This window comes from Balaenoptera physalus (assembly GCF_965194825.1).
Source record: "Balaenoptera physalus genome assembly, chromosome: 10".
Classification (NCBI taxonomy): Eukaryota; Metazoa; Chordata; class Mammalia; order Artiodactyla; family Balaenopteridae; genus Balaenoptera; species Balaenoptera physalus.
In genome coordinates, this window is record NC_138889.1 from 87757903 (window position 1) to 87775088 (window position 17186).

The 17186-nt window shown below is 40.5% G+C and overlaps 1 protein-coding gene across 5 annotated transcripts; it reads left to right on the forward strand.

The window, feature by feature from the left end:
* The first annotated feature begins 1479 nt into the window (after nucleotides 1-1479).
* On the forward strand, nucleotides 1480-16947 carry PRRG4 (proline rich and Gla domain 4). Of its 5 annotated transcripts, none has more exons than XM_082410600.1 (6): nucleotides 1480-2729; nucleotides 3425-3537; nucleotides 9170-9333; nucleotides 10728-10776; nucleotides 11798-11930; nucleotides 16116-16947. In XM_082410600.1, exons 2-6 carry the CDS (start codon nucleotides 3435-3437, stop codon nucleotides 16348-16350), a joined length of 684 nt encoding a protein of 227 aa, XP_082266726.1. In that variant the 5' UTR covers nucleotides 1480-2729; nucleotides 3425-3434; the 3' UTR covers nucleotides 16351-16947. The 5 variants fall into 5 exon arrangements, with proteins under 5 accessions (XP_082266726.1, XP_082266728.1, XP_082266724.1 ...); XM_082410602.1 differs by having other exon boundaries at nucleotides 2629-2763; nucleotides 16093-16947; XM_082410598.1 differs by having other exon boundaries at nucleotides 2629-2763.
* The last annotated feature ends 239 nt before the right edge of the window (nucleotides 16948-17186 follow it).

The window sequence follows — 17186 nt, forward strand, 5'->3', positions numbered from 1 at the left end:
AATTGATGCCAAATAAACTTGTGTATGAAAAACAACAACAACAACAACTGTTTACTTAGCACATTATTACCTGAACTTGAGTTTACAAAAAAGAGGCCAAAAAAAATTGTGCGGGGCTTCCCTGGTGGCGCAGTGGTTGAGAATCTGCCTGCCAATGCAGGGGACACGGGTTCGAGCCCTGGTCTGGGAAGATCCCACATGCCGCGGAGCAACGAAGCCCATGCGCCACAACTACTGAGCCTGCGCGTCTGGAGCCTGTGCTCCGCAGCAAGAGAGGCCGTGATAGTGAGAGGCCCGCGCACTGCGATGAAGAGTGGCCCCCGCTTGCCTCAACTAGAGAAAGCCCTCGCACAGAAACGAAGACCCAACACAGCCAAAAATAAATAAATAAATAACTATGCCCTACGACAAAAAAAAAAAAGAAAAAGAAAACACATTAAAAAAAAAAAAAGGAAAGCACGAAAAAAAAAATTGTGCGGCAATCACAGAGTAAGATTATGATGATAAAATGAGTCCAATGAGTGAAAGAACTAATCATAGCTGTCAAAATGCCAAGGTCTGAACAAACAGTGAGAGTTTTGTGACCAGCTATGACACAGGTTCTTGTCACAGGCCCCAGAGGGCAGCTCAGAACCACACTGACTCAGGTTCCTATGTGCCCTGTAAGGACTCTAAGGATTACTCTAAGGATTACTATTTTTTTTTAACATGACATGTAGTTCTCGTTACTAACCACAGCATGGCATAAAATCAGGTGACCAGGAAACCAGATAACCTCTCACACTGTTTATTTTATTTTGTTATTAACAATCATTGTTCTTAAATGATAGAATTAAATGTGAGCTCTAGTCAAAAGTTCCTTTAGAGGGCTTTAAGCAAATGTTTAAAGTAAAATCTTTAACCCCTCTGCCTATTTGTTGAATCTGAAAATACTTGCAGAGAGATATATAATCAGCCTTGAACAGTAGGATTCTTTCATTTTCCACCTACTGATTTTACGGGGATAAATTAAAACAGCAAACAGCCAATGTTGAAATGTCAAGGCTAAAATGTCACAGAAACATAAGTTCAGTAAAGTAGCATCTTCTGTTCTGAGTAGTCTGATGACACAGTTATCGCTGTGCCTTTAAGGATGTGGATGTGACCTTAACATCGCAGAGCTTCGTGGCTGCAACCTTAACATTTCCTGTCACAGTCTTTGAGTCAATCCTCATGCCCACACAATAGAGCGAGTTTCCATTTCATTCTTGAGTTCACACAGGTAGGTGGGTGGGTATGTGCTCAAACTCAGAGATGCATTATCATACTAATCCAAATCCATTAATCTCATTGCTCTGATTTTTTTTTTCTTTCTTTTGAAATGAAATAATTCTTTCTCTCCTGCCCTCCACTGCTTGGTAATAACTCAAAAAAGCACTGGAAAGAGTCAAGAGCTGGGCTACTACTTGACCAGTGACTCTCCAAGATCCTTTACTTCTTCATGCTTCAGTATCCTTTGTAAAATGAGATTCATAATATCTGGCCCAATTCTACAGATGGCCAGAATAAAAGCATTTAAAATGTTTTGGGAGAAAAGCATAAGAATACTGTGACGTTAAAAAAGCAAATGATACAAAATAAGAAGATGAATACAGCAAATAAATAACAGAAGAAGTTGACAATCTTGAACAATGTTGTTACTGACTCTCTCTCTTCTCTCTTTGCTACCTAATCTCAAAATATCTTGCAGCTCCATAGTGGTTGAAGTTTGTGTTCATACTGCCAAATGCTCTAAGTCATTATAGGTGGTGGACCCCAAAGAGCTTTTACTTATGTGAATTCTATCTAATGGTATTTATCATATTACCTGTTAAACTGAGAAATTTTCAAAATATTATTTCAAATCAAGACAACAAAGTGTACTTAGTTTTTGTTGTGTTCCTGCCTAGGCTCAAAGAAAAGCTCAAGATTTCAGATGACTACTTGTTTGAAAAAATGATGTTACAGCTATCCTGCCAGGTATGACTAAAGATAGCGAATAACAGTACAGAAAGCACTAAGAACAAGCAAATTTTATTAATCTCTTTGAATCTCTATAAAAATGTACATATTGATACTTAAACCTACTACCATAGAAAATACTGGAAAACACAATACACATGCAGGCGCCCTGTTAGCTGAGTGATAACATCATTACACGTCAAACAGCCTCTGGAAATTTCCGCTGTATATTCATGAGAGAATGAAAGTGAAAAAGGCAAATCATGTCTTTGTACCATAAAGGAAATCATTTTGACCTCGGAGACCCCTTGAAAGGATCTTGGAGATGACCCAGACCTGGGGGACCACGATTTGAGAACCAACGTAATCGATTAATTTTTAAGGTCACTTCCCATTTCACAGTACTTCTCCGATGAATGTTTTGTTCTCCTTCGCGGACCACCCTTTGAGACCTAAGGTCTCAAGACAGAGCCCCTAGCCTAGTGGAACCCAAAGCGAAAAGCCGCGGACGCTCCGTGGGGCGCTCTGCTTAGCTACTGGGAGCCGAACACGCTCCCCTGAGTCGGCGGAGGACGCGGGATCTAGAAACTAGTCCCAAACCTGCCCCCGGCGCGCCAAGGCGGGGCCAGAACTGGCTGGGGGCGGCCGGGCTCGCCCAGGGCTCAGGGCAGAAGCTGCGGCGGCAACGGCGACAGCGACAGCGAGGGGCGGCTCCCCGGAGACGCCTACCAACTGCCCGCCCGCCGCAGGTGAGCCGGCCCCCGGGAGGAGGAGTGCGGCCAGGTACTTCCAAGGAGCTGCTTCCTCCTTTTCCCACAGCTCCGCGGCTTCCCGGGATCAAGACTGGGCCTGCGCCGCGCGTCCCCGTGCCGTCCAGGGCGGCGCTCCGCGGACCCCAGGCGCTTCCTCGACCGTGCGGGCCACTCCGGCCCTGCGGAGAGCAAGGCGAGGGTTTTGGGGGCGCCGAGACGGAGGGTCTGGCGGCCGCAGGGACTACCCAAGCACGGGGCTCCGGCCCGGGAGCTGCTGGAACATGCGCCCGGAGCTGCAGGTGCGGGGCCCGGCGGCTCTGCCCCGACGGGGAATGGGTGACTCGAAGGGGGCCACCTCGGCGGACCGGGTTCGATTCCATCGGAAAGCAGAGGGCGGCCGCGGCGATAGGTACCCGCTCTGCCGTCGGCGGAGTCCGGAGGGTGGGGTGGGGAGGCGAGGGGTAGGGCGGAGGCGGCATTTGTCCCCGGGCACGCTCTCGGGGCCGCTTTCCGGGCGCGGGTTGGACGCCGGCGACCGAAACCGCGCGCGGGGCGCAGTCGCGCGGTGGCTTTGAGCACAACAGGTAGGTGACTCAGTTCCCACAGGAACTCAAAGTGCTGAGCCGGGGGCTTTTTTGACGTGTTTTTTGTTGGTTGGTTGGTTATTTTGTTTGTTTCGGTTTGTTTGACAGTTGCCAGACTATGTTTACACTCCTGCTGCTACTCAGCCAGCTGCGCATAGTTACCTTCGCGTTTCCTCATGGCACAGGAGGTCCAGAGGAGTCTAGGCATGCAGGAGAAGAAGGTAAGCCTGGCTTCCGGCGCCAAGAAAACCCTCCTGGAAACCCGAGTCGGATTGCAGAGCTCAAACCAGAAAGTGCAGTCTTTGAAATTACATGCCCCCATCAATCATAGAAGCACTAGAATGTCCTTTAATTTGTGGTTTATTTGGTAATGTTGTGGTTTGTTATGTTAAGTGCAATTTATACACATTCATTTCTGTGAGTTACTTTTGGTAAGTATATATTTAAGACCAGGTTGGTGGTTAACTGAATGGAAAACCTATTTCAACTTCTGAAAAGTCAGTGAGTGCCATTTTTCTAGATGAAGCTATGTGGTAATTATAATGAGCATAATTCTTCCAGTTCTTCCTGGAAAGATGGACAGGGAGACCAGGATCTAGTCCGGATGTGTTAGGAGACTCTGGGCAAGTTACTTAACCCCTTTCAGCTTGTAAAATGATGGGGGGTGGGGAGTGGAATGATCTCTGAGGTCCTTTTTTACTTTTAAATGCCTGCTTATCTGGGTAAAGTCAGAAGGTGTGAGAAGATTAGGTTTGGGGCTTGCTAACCTAGAATTCCATACCTTGTGGACTCCAGGTCTTAGACTGATTCCTGCCCATATTTTGAAAGCCTAACCAGAAAAAACAGAAAAGAAAAAAAAATTGGCTTTCATTTCTCCCTGCCTAGTCATTGTACTTCCCGACTCAGTGCCAGTGCTTTGGATCTACCTCTCCACACATTCCTGTCCCTTATTCATTCTCATCAGATCCTACTCTTTGTTTTCTTTTGGGAAGGATCCATTACACTAATACTCCTGGATGACTTATTGATGATTAATACAGCTTAGTGTCTCAAACCTTCTAGGATGGTGTGTGTGTGTGTGTTAAGATAGGGCAATTTCTTAACCTGAAGGAATCAAACACTGACAGCAGAATTCTAGGCAATTGGATAGGCTAGCCAGTGGGATGGGGGAGATTTGGAAGGAAATCCTTCTTGGTGCCTCCCAAGTTGCACCATATATGTAAGTCCACTCATCTATAAGGTGGATGATCCATACTCAGCAGGACCAGATGCTGATCTCCAGAATGCTTGTGAGTGTATTCATTCATTCACACGATACAGCATAAAAGACAGTCTCAAGGACATCACAAACTATGGAAGGAATTTAGAGATCATACTTGAGTGCAGAAGGCTGGAGATATCTGTGGGAAATGTAAATGAAGAATCCTGTATATTTAAAAAGCTGATTTGTTCAGTAATAACCTCTTTATTAACATATACTATGTGCCAAGCCCTCTGCTAGGCACTGGAGATGTAGAAATGAAAGACTGTAATCCCTGACCGGGAGGACTACTTCATCTAGTGGGAGAGGCAGGGTGTAAACTGATAATCTCCATAAACTCTATGACAGAAGTAAAAACAGAGTTTCAAGAACAGGCGAAAGAGTGAGTTAGCAGTAACTCTGTCTCTGGAGAGTTGTATGGCACAGAAGCCAGTGCTGTCTATCTGCAAATGAGATATAATAAATGTAGATATGAAAAATAATTAGGGAAATAGAGGACCTTCAGCTGCATTCCGATAAAGCCCAAAGGTGGGGTTGAAATGACCTAAAAAGAATTTATTTAGAAAGCATGGGGAGACAGGAGAGAGGAGGAAAATGGAATATCTCAGTTGGTGGGCTTAAAATAGGGGAATGCACAGGCAACTTCCTAGGATGGTCTAAGACAGGAGACATAGAGATGGAAAGACAATCTGAGGAGGCAGATGCAAAAGTGCAAAGGCCAGTACATCCTCCAGCAATGGCCAGAGGGAAAATAGGAACTCTCGCTGGAAGTTCGGGATGCTCCAGGGGCAAGGAATTTTGCCTCTTTCAATTAAAAGCAAACCCAGGGCTACTTAGAACCCAAATAACAAAGGACAGTATTTCTCCTAAGACCATAAGGGAGGCAGGAAGACGTTTGATAAGGCACTGAAAGTCTAAGGTCAACCACGGACTGATTCAGAACTTTCACACTCAGGGAAGTGGTAAACAGCAGCCCTTCCTGGAGGGCATGTCTTATACATCAGTGAAGACTTTCGTTGGCATAAATATCATTTCAGGAACAATAAAAATATTTATGACTCGCTTTTTTATTTTCCTTTTAAGTTGAAAGTCCCATTTGGAGGGCAGGGGCATTTTATGACTCAGATAACTGACTTGAATAGGAGACCAACAATGAGAAATTTGGCACTCCTTTTCTAGCCAATAAAATGTAAAGATCTGGGCGTGTCTGAGAAGTAGCAATGCAGAGGCAGATTTCTAATTCTCCATTCTGAAATTAGATTTCATGTAGTAAGTACAATATAGCTAAGTTAGGCAGGCTCAGAGTTACTTCATCACTGGTTTAATATTTTAAACCTATGCCAAGCTGAGTAACGGACTATACCTCTGAATTGCTTCAACTGGTAGAATTTAGGTCCAAGAGTTCCTTCCCACTATAGGAAAGTCAAGTTCATTCATTTATTTTTATAAGTAATTTTTTGGGCACCTCTATGTGTCAACATCCCTGCTTTAATGGAATTTTCCTTCTAGCTAGTGGAACAGAGTGGTAACAAGTAAGTAAGTAAAGCATACAGAACACCAGATGGTGATAAGTGCTATGAAGAAAAACAAAGTATAGTAGGAGATGGGGATTGCCAGAGGTGGGTGAGTGGAGATGGGGTTCAAGGTAACATTGAACAAAATCCTGAAGAAAGTGAGAGAGCAGAGTGAAAGAAGAAAGTTCTATTTAGAGGAAACAGCAAGTTCAAAGGCAGGAGAGAACCAGGCACATTGGAAACCGGTGTAGCTGTAGGGGACAAGGAGAGCCCTTAGAGCAGTGGTCCCCAACCATTTTGGCACCAGCGACCGGTTTCGTGGAAGACAATTTTTCCACGGATGTTGCCGGGGGATGGTTCAAGCAGTAATGCCAGTGATGGGGAGCGATGGGGAGCGGAGCGGCAGATGAAGCTTCGCTCGCTGGCCCGCTGCTCACCTCCTGCTGTGCCGCCTGGATCCTAAGAGGCCTCAGACCGATAGTGGTCCGTGGCCCGGGAGTTGGGGACCCCTGCCTTAGAGGGCCATTGCAAGATTCCCAGTGAGAGATGATGGAGACTTGGAAAATTTTTCATTCTGTCTCCATTAGGTGGTAGTGTAAAATCTACAAGAAGACAAAGAAGAAGAAAGAACAAAAATATTTTATCACACTGGTCTACCTTTTAGAATATTTCTCAAAACAACTATCACCAATGATCCCATTCTAGCTTCCCCCTTGGTTCAAATAGCTCATATGTGTTATTTCTAACATAGAAATGAATACACTAGAATAGCACTGGCCAAGAGAAATAAAATATGAACCACATAAAAAATTAAAAATTTCCTAGAGCCATATTTTAAAAAGTAAAAAAAAAAAGGTGAAATTAATTTTAATAATGTAGTTAATTTAACCTAATGTATCCAAAATATTTAACCCAGTATTTCCAAATATAAGCAATAGAAAACATTGAGATATTTCATATTTTTTTAAACCATGCCTTTGAAGTCCCCTGTATATTTACACTTACAGCACATCTCAATTCACACTAGCCACATTTCAAGTGCTCAGTAGCCATATGTGGCTAGTGGCTACTGTATTGGACAAATCCAGCTCTGTTAAGAGTCAGACCTGCTTGGAAGAGTGATTGATTAGTAGGGAAAATATCTTGGCCAAGGTGTGACTGTTCTCAAAGGCTAAGAATAAATGGCCAACCTGAGGTCACTCTCAAATCAGTATTAGTCTTCCAGACCATGCACTGTCGTCAGTCATTTTTTTTGGCTGCATTGGGTCTTATTTTTGGCTGCACGCGGGCTTTCTCTAGTTGCGGTGAGTGGGGGCTACTCTTCATTGCGGTGTGCAGGATTCTCATTGCAGTGGTTTCTCTTGTTGCACAGCCCGGGCTCTAGGCGCGTGGGCTCCAGTAGTTGTGGTGCGTGGGCTCTAGAACACAGGCTCTGTAGTTGTGGCACAGGCTTAGTTGCTCTGCGGCACGTGGGATCTTCCCAGACCAGGGATCAAACCCATGTCCCCTGCACTGGCAGGCGGATTCTTAACCACTGCGCCGCCAGGGAAATCCCTGTCGTCAGTCTTGATCCATCTTTCAGTTGCCCACTTTAATATATTCTTCCTTTAGTAATGGTTAGCAGTGAGAAATACCAACACTTTTATTAAATTCTTATAAGCATTTGGGGTAGTTCTCAGAGAGTTTCTGAATTCCAGTCTCAGTAATATGATCTGGAGCAAGATCGCTTCAGCTTTGTGTGACACCGGAACGAGTTTGAAGTTTTCAGGTTTTGAAAATACTGCCTTGGTAGGATATTTTGGTTTTGTGTCAACCTGTGCTTAGCTATGGTGTTTACCATTTACCTTCCCTACATGCGCATGTAGACGGAGTCTTACAAAGCTTTGTAGACACATGTTTAGGGGCTGAGTGGAGGGAGCTAGTCCTTTGGGAGGGACTGAATGGCTTTTTTTTTTTTTTTTAGAAATTCACGTTCTTTTATTTATTTATTTATTTATTTATTTATGACTGTGTTGAGTCTTCGTTTCTGTGCGAGGGCTTTCTCCAGTTGCGGCAAGTGGGGACCACTCTTCATCGCGGTGCGCGAGCCTCTCACCGTCGTGGCCTCTCTTGTTGTGGAGCACAGGCTCCAGACGCGCAGGCTCAGTAATTGTGGCTCACGGGCCCAGTTGCTCCGTGGCATGTGGGATCTTCCCAGACCAGGGCTTGAACCCATGTCCCCTGCATTGGCAGGCAGATTCTCAACCACTGCGCCACCAAGGAAGCCCCTGAATGGCTTTTAATTAATCTTATAATTAACTTATGATTTTATTAGCTTAGAAGTTTAAAAATTTTTGGTGTAAACCTGATAGAACAATTTTAATATAAATGTATGAATTTATAATTTTAAAACATAAAGAGATCTTAGTTATTATTTAGTTCATATTCCCATTTTCCAAATGAGGAAATGGCAACCCAGGGACTTCCCTGGAGGTCCAGTGGTTAAGACTCCATGCTCCCAGTGCAGGGGGCATGGGTTCGATCCCTGGTCAGGGAATTAAGATCCCGCATGCCACACGGTGCAGCCAAAAAAAAAAAAAAAAGTGTTTCAGGAAATGGCAACCCAGAGATATAAGTGACTTATCCCAGGATATAGCTGATAGCTAAGCCAAATCAAAAAGAAGAGTCTCTGTCTTCTAACTCTTAGTCCAGTACTCTGTCCATTACACCAGACTAATTTTTCTCAGTCAAGATAATAGGAAACCAACGCTTTAGAAATAGAATAATCTGGCCTGTCATTTATTGGAAAAATAATTGTCTAGAGGGAAAAGTGGTACTCAAATAATTTTTATTTATGCTGATAATTTTGGACATAATCTACTCAAGTATGTTCTGGAATTTTGTTAATATCTGTATTTCATAGTTAGCAGGAATTATTTTTACTGATGATATTTCTTTTTGTCAGATTTTAAAACCACACAAGAAAGTTTGGTATAATTTAACCACATCAAAAGAACTATATGCTTTTACCATAATTAAAACAGGAATTTTCTGCCTTATTTTTTATCAGTGTTTGAAATCTTTCTATTTCTTTGCTAGTCTTTACATCAAAAGAAGAAGCAAACTTGTTCATACGTAGACACCTCCTATATAATCGATTTGATTTGGAGCTCTTCACTCCCAGTGACCTAGAAAGAGAATGCAGAGAAGAACTTTGTAATTATGAGGAAGCCAGAGAAATTTTTGTGGATGAAGATAAAACGGTAATTTGGTTGATGATGTTAATTGGCTAGACATCTATTAAATTGTACTTAAGAAAGTGGCACTTTCAGTCAGTAGAGATTATGTGCCTTAAATAAAATTCAGATTGTATACCTGTTATCTCTTTCTACTTTCTTATATTGTAATTAGCCCATTTAGACTTGGCTTTATACTTAACTGGGCTTATAGTAGTTAGCAAATTATCAATTATGTCATGATTTTCTGTGTTTAACATTATGATATTCAAAGACAGTATGAAGCAGAGTGAATTAACCTTCAGGATATTGTTTGAGTTAGCTCTCTGACTCAGGCTTCAATCATTCAAGACTCAGAGCAATTTTTTCTATTAGAACTTAACCATTTTTGATTACTGTATTTATATTTCAAGTACTTATTGATGACCTACTATGTGCCAAGTGCTCTGCTAGAGACTGAAGATAAGATATATAGTCCCTGCATTCAGGATTTTATTGCTTGGCAATAAACTTTCAGACGTTCTCCCTTAAAATATAATTAAATCCTATCTGTTAATCCTGAAAAGGTACAAAACAAACAGCCAGCACTGTCCCTGTTATAATCTGGCATATTCTTTAAGAATGACAAGTGACCCAGATTTTTCACTTTTGTAGATTACATAACCCCAGCTCCTTTTCCCCTTCCTCAAGAATCCCATTTTACTCTTTAGTCAATAAGAACCTCTTTAGGTATCCTTTAAATGCAGGTGTTACTGAAACTTAGTTCTTTTTTCTTCCAAAACTTTGCCCAGATTTCATTCCCTGCTATTATCTGCTGCATCTATTAGAGAAGGGAAAGGAAGTCTACTCTGCGTTGTAGTTGTGCCTGTTGAAATTCTATTGTTTTTCACAAACCCGTCTTCTAATTTTATCACAGTTCCTTAAAAATGGCTTCCATTCTCTCAAGTAACACTGAACTTAAACAGTCTCAGGGATGTCTTTCCAAATCAATAAATAACTTTCAATAAAATCTCCTAGGAAACTGAGGGCTCACCTAATGTAGAAAAAAATCAGACTCCTTTTCAAACATGATAATGAGTCCCCTGCTTCAACTTCCACCTCTGCTACTTTCATCGACTCTGTAATGCGATAGTGTCCCCTGATGCCTGAGCGAGGGCTCTGGGCAGGTGAAGGGAGACTATCAGCGCACAGTAGTAGAGAGCTAGCGCTGGCAGTAATCCCCTGACCAATTCCAGAGTTGGAAGAAACAGTGGTGGGTGGCAGTACTTTATTAGAGTGAGCCACGCCCTCCAGCATGAATGGACTGGTATCCTACCTGTGGCACATGCCAAGCGTTTACCACCCCTAGCCTAGGTCATTGAGACCAAATGAAATGACAATAAAGAAATTAAATAAACTTGGAAATTTTACCTTTCTCTTAGATGACATTTTGGCAAGAATATTCAATTAAAGGACCAACCACAAAATCAGGTAAGACAAGAATTGATCAATTTTCATGTTTTTTCCCACCCTCTATCATAGTACATTTTTAGTTTCATTGTTTGAATTTGGTTGTTGCACAACATACATACCTTGTAAAGCCAAGGAAGATTTCTCAGTTATACACTGGGCTATCTAAGACAGAGAAGGCCACATTCATCTATTTACACACTGAAAATCAAGTTTGGTGAGATAGTAGGGAAATGAGATAATAGGCTTAATGCTATTTTAAACAGTTCAGCTAAGTCAAGACTTGCACAGAATAAAAGTAGGACTCTATTAGTTTCAAATAGTAAACTATTTTAATTTTTTTTTCTTTTTTACCATTACAAGTGAATGGAATACTTATGCTACTAGGTAAATTAGGATTGTTAGGTAGAATTAAGTAACTCCTAGAGAGGGGAGATCCTTTATTTTATCTACATTTATCATCTCTAGCGGCTTTTTAGTCAGGTTTGTTTTGTTTTGTTTTGTTTGTGTTTGCCAGCTCTTTTTTCATTCCCCCTAGGTCGGGCCCCAGCTATAGGGAGACTGTATTACATAGCTACACCGGAATTGCTTACTACATTTATCTTAGTAGTTAATACCAAAATGTGTATAGTTGAACAAAGAACATGTTTATCCCACTTAGTCTTGACTTTCATCCATTTAATATAACATTTAAAATAAATGAAGCTAGGGACTTCCCTGGTGGTCCAGTGGTTAAGACTCCACACTGCCAATGCAGAGGACGCATGTTTGATCCCTGGTTGGGGATCCTGCATGCTGCACAGTGTGGTCAAAAACTTAAAAAAATTAAAAATAAATGAAGTCAGAACTAGGGCTTTTAGGAAGTGTATCTAAATTTTTTCTGGTCGTGTCTCTAGCACAGACTTTTAAAACTGAAACTTAGTAATCTGTATTAATTATTAGATGCTTAGTAGCATGCTTACACCCAGCGTTAAATTTATTGAAATCATAAGTGGTGCTTTTCAGTTGTTATATTCATGTTATTTTAATGATTTATCTTAAGATGCTAACAGAGAGAAAATCGATGTTATGGGCCTTCTGACTGGACTAATTGCTGCTGGAGTATTTTTGGTTATTTTTGGATTACTTGGTTACTATCTTTGTATCACTAAGTGTAACAGGCAACGACATCCAGGGTAAGTACCAAATAAAAATATTTAATTCACTATTATACGTTCTATACTGTCATTTTTAAATGGCTAAAAAAAATGGCTGCCTTTTTTTAAAAATACACTTTTGATTTTGGAATAATTTTAGATACACAGGAAAGTTACAAAGATAGCACAGAGAGTTCCCTTATATCCTTCACCCAGCTCCCTCGTTGCTAACATCTTATGTTACCATAGTACATTTGTAAAACTAACAAACCAACATTGGTACATTACTATTAACTGAGTTCCAGCACATTAGTAAAGCTTCATAAAGGCCATAATTGTTTGCATAATAGAATCTCAGCATCCTTATTAGAATAAAAAGTTATTATCTTCTCTATTATCTGTAAGTATAGATGAGTAAGTGTAGAACTAACCTTATTCGACAAAAAGTACCACATGCGAAACAGGCTATCGAAATTAATGCTTATATATCGCTATGTACACTTCCAAGTTCTATGAAGAAGCTAACCTGATGGTAACCAGGTGATGAAATGATTATGGAAATAGATAGTGGTGATGGTTGTACAACATTGTGAATATAATTAATACCATTGAATTGTACACTTGAAAATGGTTATAATGAGAAATTTTATGTTATACATATTTTACCATAATAAAAACTTTTTCTTTATTGTTAAGGTAAGAGTTTAGGGTAACAGATACGGAATTAAGAGAACTCCATTGGAGGATAAAAGCTGAAGCCATGAGAGTAGGCAAGTTCTCTGAGTGTGATGAAAGGTCAGAAGGCAAGTGACGGAGTCTTAAAGGATGCCCACAGTAAGGGTGCAGAGGAGGACATGCCAGCAAAGGGGGCAGAGGACAGGGGCAAAGTATAGTGTAATTCTATCCCCAAGCTGGAATTCCTGAGCAACTCCCTGAGGCATTAATATGATCGTGGGCAGGGACTAAGGAGATTGTCTGAGACTTCTGTAAATCCTATAAAATTTTGAAAAGTGAGAGAAGATAAGGAAAATTTTGTGCAATTTTTCTTAAGCCATTATGTTTTAAGCTGAGAGGTTTCCCTTACTTAACAGACAGGAAATGAGCAAGTTCTTCCTGTTTTCTAGGGCTTTTGACTAAGATTTTATTCAGTATGTCTTTCCCCACAAGCTGTAGCATACCTGGAAACTCACAGGTTAATGAAGAAATCGGAAAATATGTCTTTAAAGACTCTCCTTGCCTTTTATCTTTCCTTCTTTTCCACCCCATTTATAGTATTTTCCCCAAGAAGTCCCTGTGTGCCCTCACATTTAATAATTTCCTTCAAGGTCTGTGAGCACAGCCATTGTTCAGTGTCCTCATGCTCGACATTGTCTTCTCTCTTCTTTCCGGTTTTTCTTCATTTTTCTACTTTTCTGCACCACTACACCTTCTTACCTTATGCTTTTTTTCTCTGAAACCTTCTAGCTTCTTTCCTGCATGAGGTTAGAAGCAGAATTCAAAGACACAGGGAATAAAGAGGTGCCATTATTATGCATATTTTCTATTTATGTTATTATAAAATTTTGAAAAACCTGGGTATCTCTTATTTTAAAAGTTTTAAAAAAAATTTAAAAAAATAAAAAAAATTATACTTAATGTTAGTACAGTATAATGCTGTACTGTTTACAGGTCATTTTTACATCTACTGTCTCACTTTGATTCTCACAGAAACCCTTTATAGGGGACATTTCAAACTAGGTTAACCAGACATTCACTTGTGTTAAGATTAACTTTTAAATACTTAGTAAAGTACCGTTCAGCAATTGTCCCAAGAAATTCTTGCGGCAGAGTTATGTGTTCTTTTTCTACATTTTGCAAGTCTGGAAGTGGGGGAAGGGTGAGGAATATTTGAAAAAGAAAAGAGTAAAAAATAAGATCATTGTTAGAATAGTTTGTCTCATTCCTCTGTAAAAACATGCCAAGAAATGGGAAACAAGATCTTTTCATTTCTTAGTCCCTATATTTTATGGAGGAAAATAGGCATAATATAATGCTGTCGGCTTATTTGAGATGTTCCTGGTGCATACTTTCTGATTTCAATCATGTAAGAAATCACTGTGGAGACACTTAATGACTTTAATATAATTATACTGTTCCTGTAACTTAAATTTTGAAGGTCAACATGGAAAAATTCATTTCTTCAAATAAAACATCTGTCTCTCCTGTTTCCTATAAACAAACAAGTAGAACTTTTCGTCACAAGCTAATGAATGTGGCAAGTGACAAGCCTACCGTGAATACATTCCAGATTTCTGACAGAGGAGGAATTGTGTTGACTCCTCTAAGTAAACTTCTGAGGCTATCAGTCACCTCTCAACTATTGAAGGGCTGATTATCCAGTTCCTAGATTTACACAGATTTTTTTCTTTTCTTCTCTCTGCAATTTTCCTCTCTCCTCCCGTCCAATTCCAGATCTCATTATAACCTCCAAAGGAAAAGGCATTCTAAGGGGCAAATTGATTGATTTAGTTTGCAAAAGTTTGCAGTATTTTGGGTCTGCTAAGCTGTCTCTTATTGGGAAGAATACTGTAAATATTGACTAGAGGTTGGGGATTACCTATACATTTTAATTATCTTATTAGTCATAACGATAAGAGGTTAATTTATGCATAGATGCTTCGTAGGCAGCCAACTTCACAGTCTAAACAGATCAATTTACTAATGTCTAAATTTTAATTTGTAATTCACAAGTGAGAAGGGAAAATGTAGTTTCAAAACACCAGACCTGTGTTGCATTTCAAATTTCATTGGCTGGTGGTGTAGGTGACAGAGTTTTTGTTTTTTGTTTTTTTATTTTATTTTATTTTATTTTATTTTATTTATTTATTTATTTATTTATTTATTTTTGGCTGTGTTGGGTCTTCGTTTCTGTGCGTGGGCTTTCTCTAGTTGCAACGAGCGGGGGCCACTCTTTATCGCGGTGCGCGGGCCTCTCACTATCACGGCCTCTCTTGTTGCGGAGCACAGGCTCCAGACGCGCCGGCTCAGTAGCTGTGGCTCACGGGCCTAGTTGCTCCGCAGCATGTGGGATCTTCCCAGACCGGGGCTCGAACCCGTGTCCCCTGCATTGGCAGGCAGATTCTCAACCACTGCGCCACCAGGGAAGCCCGGTGACAGAGTTTTGTGAAAACAGTGGCCATATTGAACTAGGCCATTTTTTTTTTTTTTAATTAAAAAAAATTTTTTTGTAATTGTTGGACTTAAATCAATGGAGGTCAATGGGGAAAAGATAATAATCTGAGAAAGGGAACAATACAGGTGAAACCACAGAGATAGGCCAGAGAATTCATTGCACATACAGAGGAGAGTAAAGAGGCTACCTTGGCAAGAGCAGAGAGCTATAAAATAAAGTGAGGCCAGAATAAGGGAGGCTTTGAAAAGGGAGGCACAGGAGTTAGAACTTGATTCAGTGGAAAGTAGGCTGCAGGTTAGACTTTGCGGAGAAGAATGATATGATAGAAGTCCTGTTTAGGAGGGATGGCCCAGGCAGCAGGGATTCAGTGGGGAACAGAGGAGAGAGAGACGGGCATCGCTGTTGTGACTATCTCTGTGGCATCAATTTCCTAGGCTTGGAGTTATGCTGCCTTTCAACAAAGCCTGGATTTGGTTTCACACCATACTTTGAGAAAATTTTAATTCAGGAGCAGGAGAAAAAGGGAATTCACGTGTTTTGAGTCCTTGTTACAGTGTTCCAGACATTGCTTAGATGCTTTACATAAGACATCTTCCTCAATCCACACAAAACATCTCTGTTGAGGTAGCTATTATCCCCATTTTATAGAGGAGGAAAGCTGAGTTAGGTTACCTTGCCTCTGGTCACATAGCTATGAAATGACAAGATCCTGTTTCTTACCCGTGACTGACTTCAAAGTTCTTGATCTTTCCATTATATCAAGATTCTTTCAGAGTTTATGGGTAAAATAAAACTGTTGTTATATTAATAAGTCAGGTTCAGGGACTTCCCTGGTGGTCTGGTGGTTAGGATTCAGTGCTTTCACTGCCATGGACCAGGTTCAGTTCCTGGTTGGGGAACTGAGATCCCACAAGCCACGCAGCATGGCCAAAAAAATTAAAACAATAAAAATAAATTGGGTTCACCTTTATCAAAATGGTTGGATTTTTTAATATTACTATCTTAACCTAAAAATGCTGCCTTTCCTAGACCTCAATGCTGTCTCTGTTTAGTTCTTCAGCCACCTACGCAAGAAGGGGCAGACACACTCCCTCTATCATTTTCAGAAGACCTGAGGAGCCTGTCTTGTCTCCATTGCCACCTTCAGTGGAGGACACAGGATTACCTTCTTATGAACAGGCAATGGCACTGACCAGAAAACACAATGTTTCGCCGCCACCACCATATCCTGGGCCAGCAAAAGGGTTTAGGGTATTTAAAAAATCTATGTCACTCCCATCTCACTAAGCCCACCTTGTTGTCTTGGTGATATAGGACATTCACATTATTTAAATGGTTTGTTTTCCCTGAACCAGAAAGACATGTCATTTCAGCCCTTTATGACACACTGCAGAGAGTAAAGGAGGAATAAGCACGTGTACTATGCCACTGGAGATCTGTCAGCATCCTGGACCTGAACTTGATCATAATCAGCTGGATAAGGAACTTTGTATCTTTGCAGTTAAGAAGAGAACACTTTTTTGTTCCTTTTAATGGTTCAAAAAATCTGTTATGGATGTCACAGCTACAACTGGGGAACTATCTGTATCCTTTGTACAGAAAAAGTTTGTAGATTTCTTGTATTGAATACTAAAAAGGTAAGAATTTCTAATTGTTAGATTGTCCCAAGTCATAATAGTAGACCTACTCTTTTTTTAGGATTTCTTTTTGGTTGGAAATACTTCACAGAATTTTGCATTTAAATATAAATTGATGGCCTTTATATAATCACTTGTTTTTTTATTTTAAATTATTGCATAGCATTCATATTTTGCACGTTTTTGTTGTGAACTCTTGCTATCAGTCATGTTTTATTATGGGGAGTGAGGTCCATAGTTTTCTTTTTTTTTTTTTTTTTTTTTTGCTTATGATTCCTTTTTGTTTTACACCTGGAGACAGAAATTTTCAAATACACGAAAATAGAATAAATGCAACCCCTTCCCTTGTACCTGTCACTCAACTTCAATAATTATCAACATTTTGCTAGTCCTTTGTCATCTCTCCTTTCTGCCTTTTATTAGTTCTTTTTGCTGGACTGTTTTAAAACAAGCCTAGATAACATATCATTTCAAATGTCTAAAGTG